At 38.7% G+C, this 13,797-nt stretch overlaps 2 protein-coding genes across 11 annotated transcripts in view; one reads left to right on the top strand and one right to left on the bottom strand.

Moving 5' to 3' along the window:
* Positions 1 to 13,797, bottom strand: part of NF1 (neurofibromin 1) — a 299,237-nt gene that overhangs the window by 59,410 nt on the left and 226,030 nt on the right. The window lies entirely within an intron of this gene.
* EVI2B (ecotropic viral integration site 2B) lies at positions 611 to 12,838 on the top strand. 2 transcript variants are annotated; one of them, XM_002718938.5, is made up of 2 exons: positions 611 to 2,439; positions 9,582 to 12,838. In XM_002718938.5, exon 2 carries the CDS (start codon positions 9,616 to 9,618, stop codon positions 10,942 to 10,944), a length of 1,329 nt encoding a protein of 442 aa, XP_002718984.1. In that variant the 5' UTR covers positions 611 to 2,439; positions 9,582 to 9,615; the 3' UTR covers positions 10,945 to 12,838. The 2 variants fall into 2 exon arrangements, with proteins under 2 accessions (XP_002718984.1, XP_051681408.1); XM_051825448.2 differs by lacking the exon at positions 611 to 2,439 and adding an exon at positions 4,746 to 8,888.

Here is a 13,797-nt window from a genome sequence, read left to right on the forward strand (position 1 = left end):
CTCCCTAGGTGATACTGAGTTTGGTCATAAAATCCACTTCTTACAAGTTCCATGGCCCCATACACCTAGGTTATATCTTAAAATGAGAGGGGGAAAAAAAAGCATCAATTTTACTGCCAATTTATTACCAATTTGAAAAATAACTGATTCCTAAGGCAACAAATCATAATCATATTACTGCAGGTAAAGAAAAAAGAAAGCATGAGATTATTCATGCCAATCATGTCACATCAGGTTATTGTTTAAAAGATGAAATGGCCCAGATAAGAAATGAAACTAGGTAGAGCTTACTTGTACAAATTCAGGTTTTTAGACTGTGTACCAAAACACAGTGATAACACAAAGCCCCCCTTTAATCAAGAGTCAGAATTACTTGTTAAAAAATGCAAATAAAATAATATCTTTGTAAAAATAAGAAACCAACTATTCAATACACTGGTCAAACATTTTCTTACCAACAGAAAGCTATTATGTACTTCAGGAATATTTCAAAGTCATCACTCACTTTCCTGTTATTCAACACAAGATCTCAGAATGATACCATCCCATGGCAGTTCATGCACAAACAGCAGTGGTTCCTCTCCACACCTGATAGATATTTAAAGATGCTAGGTAAGATAGTTTTGAGTTTCAAACTGAAAAACTATAGAAAAACATATTTTCTACCCCTGAGTATTATGGTTCACAAGCTTAAATCAGGGATTTAAAAATAACAAATCAAAAGCTTCATGCAGGGGCTGCCACTGTGGTGTAGCAGGTAAAGTCACAGCCTGAGACGCCAGAATCCCATGTGAGCTCCAGTTCATGTCCCAGCTGCTCCACTTCCAATCCAGCTCCCTGCTAATGGCCTAGGAAAAGCAGTGGAAGATGGCTCAAGTACCTGGGCCCCTTCCCCCACATAGGAGACCCAGATGAAGCTCCTGGTACCTGGCTTCTGCCTGGCCCAGCCCCAGGTGTTGTGGCCATCCAGGGACTGAACCAGCAGATGAAGATCTCTCATTGTCTCTCTAACTCTGCTTTTCAAATAAATTAAAAAAAAAATCTTAAAAAAAAAAAAAACCCTACATATAGCATTTTGATTCTCCTCTGCCATTCTTTTTGTACCCGGTTATCAGCACCGTGCACTCTGTGCTCCTTTGCAATGACCAGGTGACAGCAGCACACAGGTTAACAGTTACTATCTAAGACTTACTATCTACTATCAGAGACATCAGGTAAGGCATGTGGCATTTATTTCACCCCATAATAAACTTTTTTTTTTTTTTTTACTTTTTTATTTTTGACAGGCAGAGTGGACAGTGAGAGAGAGAGACAGAGAGAAAGGTCTTCCTTTGCTGTTGGTTCACCCTCCAATGGCCACCACTGCCAGCGCACCGCACTGATCTGAAGCCAGGAGCCAGGTGCTTCTCCTGGTCTCCCATGGGGTACGGGGCCCAAGCACTTGGACCATCCTCCACTGTACTCCTGGGCCACAGCAGAGAGCTGGCCTGGAAGAGGGGCAACCGGGACAGAATCCAGCGCCCCGACCGGGACTAGAACCCGGTGTGCTGGCGCCGCAGGCGGAGGATTCCTATTGAGCCGCGGCGCCAGCCCATAATAAACTTTTAAATAACGAATTATGACCTTGATTTTTTGATGAAGAAAGAGGCTAGAAGGCAATTTGTCCAAAGAAATTTTTATCAGACTGACTCACTCTTTTCAGTAAGTACACTTTGCTTAGGTAACTTATTTTAAAAATGATTTCAAATTTATTTAATTTTCCACTAAGACATACTTTGGGAGTAACCAAATTATAGACTTGAACTAAAAATATCATTAAGTATTTGGTCAAAATAATTTCATTATATTTTAAACCCTGTATCACGAATGAGGAAATAACACTAACATTATCAGTTACCTACTATGTGTACAAATTTATACTTGTTATGTTATCTAATCCTCATAATAACCCAATAAGGGAAATATTCCTTCAAAAGAGGAAATGGTGACTTAAACACAGTGACTTGCCTAAAGTCACAGAAGCAAACAGAACCCAGCGTTCACTTCTTGCAAAAAGAAATCTCACTATGGGTAATAGCCCAACTAGCAGCTTTTCCCTAGACCACATAATTTTCTCTTTAGGGCTTCATTCTGAATATTTAAAATACAAAAGTACATTATTTATAAACATTAATTAACAGCACTCAAATCATACAGCTCCAAGTTGTGTTTCAAAGTAAGTTCTGTTAAAGCAGTACTTTTCTTAGTCATTTTGTGGCTTTTTGCACTTCCGGAATCAGCTATTGATAAACTTCCTCTTTTTCTACAGAAAAGAGTTTAGTTTGCTGGAGGGCCATTTTTAATCTGAATTGAACCACCCCTTTTGCTTTCTTAGCCAAATCACCAAAATGTCCAGCTAGAACAAGAATTTAGATCCTGCAAAAGAAGTTAACAGCTCAGGTAAGACAAATTTCAGACAGGTAATTTGGTTTGATCTTTGCTTTATATAAAATTTGTTTTAAAAACTAAAAAGTCGTTAGTGCCCTAAACTTAACTTCAACACTGGAAGCCTATAGATGTCTATGACAGATTTTTCTCATTTTGCTGTATGGGATAAAAACATATTCAGTGTTGAGCTTGCCTTAAGAAAGATTTTACCGAAGTCTGAATAGTATATGCCCTTTTAAGTTTATTCAATCATATTGTTTGTTGACCTTAGTTTTGTAATGAAAACAAATAAACTATAGCCATGGTAGATAAAGAGTAAGAAATGAAACTAGATTCCATAGGTAGCCTTCAAAACACTAATTATTAAAAATTCTAATTTGTTTTTGATAAAATTTTCCTATATGTAATATAATGCATAGACAAATTATTTTCATTTTTTAGTTACTTTTACTTTCCATAGTCATCTTTCTTATAATGGTCACCTTTACCTCCACTCAATTTAAATAGAAATTAAATGTAGTACCCAATGATTATTATACAGAGTTTATTTTTATATACAAACAAAATTTTTTATTTAATTAATGACAATGTAAAAACGTTGTAACATTTTTAAAACTAAGACAAAAATGTTATATGTAGACATATATTCACATCATCCACATGTTTGCATCACACTTTTTAAAAATTTATTTACTTCCTTATTTGAAAGTCAGATTTAGAAAGAGAGAGAGAGAGAGAGATCGATCTTCCATTTGCTAGTTCACTCCCCAGATGGTTGCAATGGCAGAGGCTGTGCCAGGCTGAAGCCAGAAGCCAGGACCAGGAACTTCTTCCAGGACTCCCATCAGATCAGACATATTTTTAAAAAAATTTATTTGAGGGGCTGGTGCTGTGGTATGGTGGGTAAAGGCACTGTCTGCAATGTCGGCACGCCAAATGGACACCAGTTGGAGTCCTGGTTGCTCCACTTCAGATCCAGCTGCTTGCTAATGTGCCTGGGAAAGCAGTAGTAGATGGCCCAAGTCCTTGGGTCCCTGCATTCACATGGGAGACTCGGAAGAAGCTCCTGGCTGCTAGCTTCAGATCAGCACAGTTCTGGCTGTTGCAGCCATTTGGGGAGTGAAACAGCAGATGGATGATCTCTCTGTCTCCAACTGTCTTATAAATAAATTAATCTTTAAAATAAATTAAAAAATTACTTGAGAGGCAGATGAACAGAGAGAAAGATAGGACATTCCCATTTACTAGTTCACTCCTTAAGTATGCACAGCAGAGACACAGACCAGGCGCCAGGAGCTGGAAACTCAACCTAGGTCTCCCACATGGAGGTCGGAACCCATTTACTTACGCTGCTTCCCGGGTGAGCATTAGCAGCAAGCTGGAGTCAGGAGTTAGTGTCAGGTAACCAACTCTTGTACTCCAATATGGGATGCAGAGGTTCTCAACTGGTGATTTAACTGCTTGCCCAAATGCCCATGGCTATTTCACATATTAGTACCTGAGCTTTCAGTACATAGTGTAAGATAAATGAAAAAAAAAATTCACAGAATAGAAAATTGTTAACATGCTTAAAAGATGCGTATTCTTTAAGGAGGCAATTATAAAGTAAATTGATCCTCTAAATAAAAACTGCCAACAATTTGTGTAGACCTGTAATTTCAAGGAATGAATTTGCAGTGAGTAATTTCCTATTTCAATACTTCAAACATAGGCACTACTAAACTTTAAGCTTGGGTCTAACCCTTTTAAAATATATAGACATGTCTTATCAAAAAAAAAAAGAGATAAAAATCTTAAATTTAAAAACTTCTATTATACTTGGAAGAAATCTAGAATGGACTTCTATAAGAGAAAATCAGCTATTTTTGAAGTAATTTCCACATAATTCTACTTAGTTTGAATATGCTAAACATAAATCTGATGCCTTTCAATGTTCAATCTTTTAAAATCACCACTAAATTTTAAGTAAACTTATTAAGTATGGTGTCTTATAGGCTAACCATTTAAAACTCCCACAACTGTTTTCATAGACGCACAGGACTACAGTGGGTTCTGTGATATTTCTTTTCCTACCTTTTATGTAAGCCCACCTCCTAAAGTTACTTCCATTTCTGTTCCCAGTTGACATCTCCTTTCTTCACAAAGCTTTTCTATGTCATAATTTTGTTATGAAAGGCTGTGCAGCCTATTTAGTGATAGATAATAGAAGTCAAGGACACAAGACTGGCATGTTTTCTATATTAGTGCCACAACTCAAGAGCTGTGACATTTTGCCAAGTTACCCTACTTCTCTGTTTCAGTTTCCTTAACTGTAAGAAGGGAACACCACCACCAAGTTCATCTGAGCATTTGATGAAGGTACTACTAACAGACAGCCATCAAATATTTCCTATTATAGTTCAAAGTCAATTTTGGTTCTTCTTCATGACATACAACTACAGTTTTCTGTTTTGAGGTCGAACATCATTAGTTGGAGATAATATCACTACTAAATTTTTTATTATAGCAAAGAAGTAGAACACAGATTTTTTTGATGTGCTATCTGCACTTGCCTTTTTGTCTCTAAATTTCTGATTCCCTATATTTCTTAGCATAGCCAACTTAGTAGCACCAGTTTTATTTTGAACATTATATTTATTTATTTTGCATGCTTGAGAGGTGGAGAGATAGAGTTAGAAACAGAGATCTCCAATCCAGTGGGTCACTATTCCCAAATGTCTACACCAATTAAGGCTTGGCTAGGCTAAAGCCGAGGATCCAACTACCTGAGCCATCAGCTGCTGTCTCTCAAGGTTTACATCAGCATGAAGCTGGAATGGACAGCAGGGCGGGGCCTCAAACCCAGGCACTCTAACATGGAATGTGGGCATCTCAGGTAGTGGTGTAACTTACATTGTACCAAATGCCCACCTGTCAGCATCATTGTGAGAACATGTCTAAAACATGGACACTCATGCTTCACTTCAATTGCCTTTAAAATGCTTAGTTCAAAACAGTTTATATTTTTATTTAAAAAAATTTTTTTTGGAAAAGCAAAGGATCAGCATCACAGATTTAAACCTCAAAGTGCCAGCCTCAAATAATGAGGAAATACTGCCATAGCAAAGTTAGTACACTTCAGATTTGCCTGAACAGCAGACTAAGAGATTTCTAGACAAATTCTACATATAATGTGCAGAGGTTTGTCACATTAACTAGTAGGCATATATTGAATTATAGCCAGGAAAAGAGAGAGAGAGAGAGAAAGAGAGAGAGAGAGGATTTTAAGTACCCTTACAGCAGGCTGGAAAGCATGAAATGAAAGACATGCGAGGCTGAGAGGGTGCTTCATCTGAGTCCTCCATCTTGGAAACAGAGCCCTCTGTGCAGGTTCTCTGCACCCACAAACACAGGCCAGTAACAGGAAGCAGCATTCGGTGGCTGCCTCTTTGATCCACTTCAATCTTTTCCCCCAAATTCTTCATTTTACCCACTTTAATCTTCTAATTTCTTACTAAATATGTAACTCTACTTCCTTTACCTGTTTATTAACTTTTCATCTTTTCAATACCTTCTCTACTCATTGATCTTCCCCTTTTACATAAAGTTATGGCTTCCTATAATGTTTACTTTTCTTTTCTGAACTATTTTTTATGTCTTTGCATTATTTTTTCATTTCATGTTATTCTAAATTTCCTTGTCCTTTTTATTACTCTGTCCCATATTCTTCTTTCTTATTACCTTCTTTCCCTGGGGAAGCAATATTGTACTTCAGGCACATACCACTTACGTATTCTGTATGTTAAATAATTTTCCACACTGGTACTAACACTAGCCTCACAACTTCCAGACAAAAACCCATTTTCTCACAATTGTAGCCCTGATTTATTCTTCTATTAAGTCTCATTCCTCCTTTCCCACACTTTTCTGAACTGCTGTGTTAGGACTCTAACACAGATTCTCGTATTCTGATGGGGCAGATTCCAGACAGGTAAGTCGCTAACTGGCAAGTGCGACAGAGTGGTAGATCAGAGATGAGGTTAGTTTCAATGTTACAGTAACCCTTAAGTGACAGGTGAAAATCTCACTCACTGAAGGTTCTACCAACTTCCTACTGACATAAGAAGTTATGAACCTATCAAAACTGATCTTACAAACTAAACTGGGCTTATAAGTAATTATGTTCTCACTGGGGCTCTTTCCTTGTCTAATGCATTTTTCAGCTAACTGAAAAGAGGAACCATATGGTTTCTTTATTTTAAGCAAAGTCACAAAAGAGAAAACATTTTTGGCTGAAGATAATTCATGGCCTATATTTTCTGTTGCTTCACATAGTGCTTTTGAAAACATTTTAAAAAATGAAACTCTGAAGAATAAGATTTTGGGTCATCTTTAAGAACATCTGGTAGGAAGTACAAAATAACCCATGGCAGGACTCAAACCTCCAAAAGTTTCATTTTCCTTCACTTTTAAATCTTTTGTACAAAGAATAAAAAGCAGAATTTATTGACTTAGATTTTACCTTCCGTGCTTATACTCTGGCAGAAGTACCAATAAAAAGTAAACAGAAAGGAAACAAACAGCCTGACCCAGTTAAATGTTTGCTGAGCTCCTAACACTGAATGCACTATGCTATAGAGAAAGCAAAATTTAACAACATGAGGCAGTGCAGGGTGGGAGAAAGAGCACCAGCTTTGGAATCAGTCTCAGCTAACAAATTCTCAACCAACCGATGGCAATGTCACATTGAGAAAACTGCTGCACTCTCATACAGTCACTTAAAGGTTAAATGAAATGAAGCATGTAGAATACCTGAGACACTACAACACAGAGTACGTTCCAGACAAGTATTTTTCTTTCATTTCTTTCTGCCTCCATCAAGGATCTTTATTATCTCGTTTGAGAGGGTAGCAATAATACAAGGATAATATGAACATCCAAGTAGTAAAACATAAACACAATTATTTGAGAGAGCAGCAGTGTGAGTGAGGTCAATACTTGAAGAATTATCCAAAGAGTCATAAAAACAGTAAGAAGCATGAGGATTCAGTGGGTAGCTGCACTTTATCAGACAACTTGGTTCAAAAAGGGAATTTAAACTGACACCTGAAAAATGAAGACAGGTTCAGATACGCAGTCAGAAGGGGGAAGGGTGAGGTATAGGAAAAAAACACCCTATGAGGGCAAAAAAGAGCATAAATAAAAGTGTCTGTTTAGGAGCTGAAGCGTGTGGTTTATAGAAAGCTGTCACTGGGAAAAGCGCCCAGGATTGGGTGAGAAGTTTCAGCCCTGAGATTTGAGTCTGGCCTGCTTAACTCAAGCCAGAAGACAGCCCCAGCTGAGAAATTTCAACAGCAGTGGGGAAGTGACAACCTGATCAAGCTTGTTTTCAAGATTAACTCATCAGAGGTTTACAGGAGGGTTCAAAGAACCATTTTAAGTTTAGGCTGGATGTATGAGAGTGAAAACTAAAAAAAGACAATATGGGGTTGTGGGAAGAAATCTGATGTCCTTTTAAATACTCTTATTGATCATCACCGTGTACTAAGAGAAATAAGTGAATGAAAACTCAAATATGCTGAAAAGTCAATTTATGTTCAAAACTTCTTATTGTACTTTGCAATAGAACATCAAATCTCTCTTAGCTAAGCCTATTAATCATAGAAAAACTATAGTTACTAATCATAAAACTAACATCTAATACTCTGAGATTTTCCTTTCCCTAATGTTAAGAAAATTATCCTCGTGTGTGTGCTGGTGTACCAAACAAGTATATTTAGTATAACTCCTCACTTAGAGGCAAGGCAAATGAGGACAGGGGAGACAGTTAGATGGTTGCAGAAGTAGAACTTGCCCGGAACTCTTCAAGTTTTAGCATCTATCACATTCAGACCTCCAAACTCACTCATGTGCTTTATTTTCCTACTCATATGTTGTTTCTCATCACTGGAATATTTATTTGCTTAATTGTTCTTATAGACCTTTTAAGATTCAGTTCAAGCTTTACTTCTCAGAGAAACCTTCCCTGAAGCCTTCCCAGACTAAGTTACTTCTTCTGTGCATCTCCTGAGATCTTTATGGAAAAAACCTGATCACAGTATTGTTAACTATTTTCTACCTCTATGTTTCTGTCATGGGAATCTGGAACACCTGAAGGCAATATATACATACATATAAAAATATATAACTCTCTAAACCCAGAACATGGTTCACCCAAAATATGGTATTAAACAATACATGAAAGAAAGCTACCTCAGGACTCCTTGATGAACTGGATAGGATTGACTTGATGGGATTAAGAGAGCAGCCCAGGATTCCGAGCCTAGGACCCTGAGATGACTGGAGTGCTTTAGAAATATGAGATGCTGCCTCTAGGAAGCGGTGTCAGACACTGAAGATTCTGCAGATTAATACTACAGCAGACTCTCGGTGGTGGTACCACTAACAAGCACAGAGAAGCCGGGAGAGAAGTCCTTTATGAGGTAAAGATGATTCTGTTTTAAACATATTCAATCTGCTGATAATGGGGTATATACAAGGAAATGTCTACTAAGAAATCGCTACAAACAGAATCAGAACAAAGGAGATTTAGGTGGGTATACAGGTTGGGGAATTATGGTGTAAAAGTGAGAACTAAAATCTTACAGAATCAGGAATAAAGAAAAGTAGATAAGGATGAGGAGTGAGCATCCATACTTAGAAGACAGGAGAAAAAGAGATGCTAGTGAAAGTAACATGACAGGAAAACTATTATAATAAGCTACTGGAGTACTAGTACAAGAACAGTCAACAGTGTCAAATGTGGGTTGGGGCAGCAGGGGTGGAAAGAGAGAGGAGAGAGAAAAGACCATTGGATTAAGTAACAGATGGTCATTAGTGTTCGCCAAGGCAGCAGAATCTGTGTAATTCTAGAGTGAAAGAAACAGAGAGAGCACATGGGTCCAGCACACAGAGCCTAAAATTAAGAGATCATTGCCCAGGATGTCAGAGTGCTCTACGGTGAGCTGGAATATATTCAAGAGCAGTTTATACCAGCCTACAGTATGTCAACTCTAAATGAGGAATAATTGGTACTAGTTAAGTACCAACCTACTTATGATAGGCACTGTAATGAAAAGTCAAGTATGACCAGACACCAAATGATTCCTCAATGGTTTTTTTCTTATTTCTTTCAGTATAAAGGCACTGGTAAGGAGGAAACATTCTGAAATGGATCCCAAATATTTCATCTCAATTTTGTTTTGTGGACTCCTGAGCAATAATATATTTTCCTCAGGGATAGAGGCGAGTACAACAGAGAAACCGGTACAGCCTACTATATTTAGCTCATCAATGCCCAATGTCTTGGCCAATTCTCAAAACACATCAAGGAATCCTTTGACTCTACCAACACAATTCAACAACCTTTCTTCTGGGCAACCAAGATCCCTGGCCAAAGTCACTGCTGGAGAACCAATACCAGTTGCCCTTGCCTCTTCTGGAAAACCTGCTGTACAAAGTTCCACCAGACCACCACTTCCCTATAACACCATCACACAATCTATACCACCAGTGGCCAATACCTCCCCGGGACAGACAGCACTATCAGAGTTCACTTCTGCTAGACAATCACCAATACAATCTACCTCTGCTTCCACTCAGCAAGCATCACCACCTGTCCACATCTCGTCCACAAAACCAGTCCCACCAACTGCTCATGATCTAGCCACACGACTAATATCAACTGTTAAAAATTCACAGAGGATCACACCAGGATTCACCTTCGATGCTACCACTAATAAAAAAACCTCACATAAGACCAATTCTAATTCAACAGCTGCCATATTAATTGGTATAATTCTGACTTTTATGATGATAGTGATAATCATGATTGTACTATGGAAATGCTTGAGAAAGCCAGTTTTAAATGATCAAAACTGGGCAGGTAGGTCTCCATTTGCTGATGGGGAAACACCTGACTTATGTATGGATAACATTAGAGAAAACGAAGTACCCACAAAACGTACATCAATTGCCTCACTTATAGCCTGGAAACCAAGCAAGAGCACACTTTCAGCAGACAATTTAGAAATTAAATTGTTTGAATCAAATGAAAATATTGAGGATTCCAACAGCCTCAAAACAGAGAAAACAAAAGACCAAGTAAATGGTGCATCAGAGGACAGCGCTGATGGGTCAACAATTGGCACTGCCGTTTCTTTGTCAGATGATGCAGATCTGCCTCCGCCACCTCCGCTTCAAGATTTGGAAGGACAGGAGAATGTCCACTCTGTCACACCCACAATGACAATTCCTTCTCCTCTTCCAAATGATTCTACTAATCTCCTACCATCTCTGGACTGTCTCAATCAAGCCTGTGAAGATCAAACATCTTCACTTTCCCCAGACTCACCTAACTTACCCTTGCCACCGGCAGATTTTGTGAAAAGTCAAGGAGATTGCAACAGTGAGGTCCAATGTCAAGAGTTCTCGATTCCTCTTGACTATGCTCAAGATCTTAACGAATCCCTGCCACTGCCACCTGCGGAACTGTTATAAATACAAAATGTGCTTTTTAGTTGATTGTCCACCCTTCTTAAATGACTCCATCTTTTATTTTTCTTTTATGTGATGAATTGTATAAAATAGCAACTAGCAGAAAATTTTGATTTTTGTTCAGGAACTACCTGGAAGCCTCATGTACACAGGTGGAACATTTTTTTCAAAGAGTTATTTAACAATGACCTATTTACTAGTTACAGTAAATGGTATCTCTAAAGGACAGTACATTTTACAGATGTGAGTGGTATACGCCAATAATAACCATTTTGAAGTAAGATTCTACATAAAATTACTCAATAGACTTTTTTTCTGAAAAGCTGTGTAGAAAATTACCTTGAATAAATAAATTTTTATTTTTCTACTTCAAAGTTTGGGATGGCGAGGATTAAGAAATTAAATAAATACTCCAAATTTTAAATCAACACCTCAAGTATTAAATAAATAATCCAAGTTTGTGGGGGTGGCATATTTGCATGTTTGAGAATACAGCAATATTCTTTCTGTTTTCATTGGAAACAGAAAAGCAAACTAAGGGGTTAAGTTGAGGCCATTTACCTTGAAAATAAAATGAGCACACTCCCTAAAATGTAAACAGTTCCTTATTATGTTGGGGAAGCACTAATTTTAAAACTAGCCTCTTTGAAAAGTATTCTTAAGCATTGAAATAAAAAGGTCTTATAAATGAGAGAGAAGAAAGAAACTAGTGCTTCATTCCAGATGTGGATGATTATTTCCCAGGAGAAACATACTATTTCAAAATATGGACAATTCTCAACTTTTCACTAAGCTCATACTTCCCGTCCCTAAAACTCTCAGACCACTTTTTTTTTTTTTTTGACAGGCAGAGTGGACAGTGAGAGAGAGAGAGAGACAGAGAGAAAGGTCTTCCTTTTGCCGTTGGTTCACCCTCCAATGGCCGCCGCGGCCGGCGTGCTGTGGCTGGCACACCGCGCCTATCCGAAGGCAGGAGCCAGGTGCTTCTCCTGGTCTCCCATGGGGTGCAGGACCCAAGCACTTGGGCCATCCTCCACTGCACTCCCTGGCCACAGCAGAGAGCTGGCCTGGAAGAGGGGCAACCGGGACAGAATCCAGCGCCCCGACCGGGACTAGAACCTGGTGTGCAGGCGCCGCAGGCGGAGGATTAGCCTATTGAGCCACGGCGCCGTCCTCAAACCACCTTTCTCACTTGGAATTTCAAAGTTTAATCTATTAGCCAACAATTGACACACCTAAATTATCAGAGGCAGGCCTACCCTTCGTCAAAGAGAAGGATGCCAGTGGTCACTGGCCTATTTCTGCTTGTGGGGATGCCACCAGATGTACAGACGTGCTCCTCTGCCCAGTAAGCACGTATTCTTCCTCATCACCCTCACTTTCAGTGCAGGGGCACAGTGTCTGTTATAGAGAAATGTGTGGCATTCTCATTGGTAGCTTGGTCTTTGATCACTTCCAGTGGTTCTGGGATTTTCAGAACATAGTATTCACTTGTAGCATTTGTATCAAAGAGACTAAGCACCATTTTTAATAAAAATGAGCAGGCTTTAGGACTCCTTAAACCTTTTAAGCCATCCCTTACTGACCGTTAAGACTTTATTTGCAGGGGCCAGCACTGTGGCACAGCACGTTAAACAACAGCCTACAATGCCCGCATCCCATGAGTGCTGGCTCAAGTCCTGGCTACTCCACTTACATTCCAGCTGTCTGCTAATACTCCTGGGAAAGCAGCAGAGGATGGCCCAAGTGCGTGGACCCCTGTAACACGTGTGGGAGCCTCAGTAGGTGCCGCCATCTGGGGAGTGAAACAGTGGATGGATGATAACTGTCTTCCCTCCTTCTCTGTAACTCTACCTTTCAAATAAATAAATAAACCTTAAAAATATTTTTTAAAAAAGACTTTATTGAAGAAACTCTTCCTTGAACTTTTTACTTGTCCTAAGTATGATGTTTACGGTCATATTATATTGGTTCTCTTCTGTGTTCCAAATTAAAAAGTTTCTTCCATGTCCTTCTCTAATTTAGTACTTTCACAGCTAATTTACCTAGCAGCATTCAGAAGTTTGAAAACCCCATTATTCTTTTGAATTTTAAGTACTTTAGTTAGAGTAAATAAGACACAATGTTTATATTTGGTCAAGTTTGACATGCTTTAACTCATCATAATCCCTCCTTCTTTTACATGTAAGACAGTTACCTAACAGACTTTGCCCACATTTTTACTCCTTTTTCACCACCTTCTTTCCTGGCCTCTCAAAGGACGGGCATTGGGAAACAGGGAAATACCAACTTTGTGTAGATGAAACAGGAGTTGATGGCCTGGCCACAGTCGCGTCTGCGTTTCTCAAACACTACAGGCAGCTTCTCTTTTTCTGTGCTTTGTACATCAGAAGAACGCACTACTGGAAGCAGCTGAGTTTTTGTTGTTTATTTGTTGTTGTGATTTTGGTTTTTTAAAAGAAATTTTCTGCCAGGGAGACAAATAATTCACATTTACTGCATGTGTTTTTTTTTTTTTTTCCAACTGAGGTCAGTGGGAAGTGTTTGAGTAGCCAAACAGTGGCAGCCAATAAAAGAAATGTAGGAGAGAAAAATGCTGCAATGAAAAAAATATAGAGAGAAAAGAGTAAAGAATCAGAATGCAGAACAGAAATTTTATTTCAGGAACACGGCAAAAGGACAAGACACTGGGGAATGAAAAGTAAGTTGAACTTCACACCACATACCAGGGTGCTCCTACTAGGTTAGCGTTAACCTGATTCAGAAACAAACCTAAAGATCATCAAAAGTTCAACTCCTTTTGCTTGTTAACCACTGAGAAAACGGGTCCAAAGAAAGCAAGTGACTTGCTTCAAA

The sequence above is a fragment of the Oryctolagus cuniculus genome, chromosome 17 (genome assembly GCF_964237555.1).
Source record: "Oryctolagus cuniculus chromosome 17, mOryCun1.1, whole genome shotgun sequence".
NCBI lineage: Eukaryota > Metazoa > Chordata > Mammalia > Lagomorpha > Leporidae > Oryctolagus > Oryctolagus cuniculus.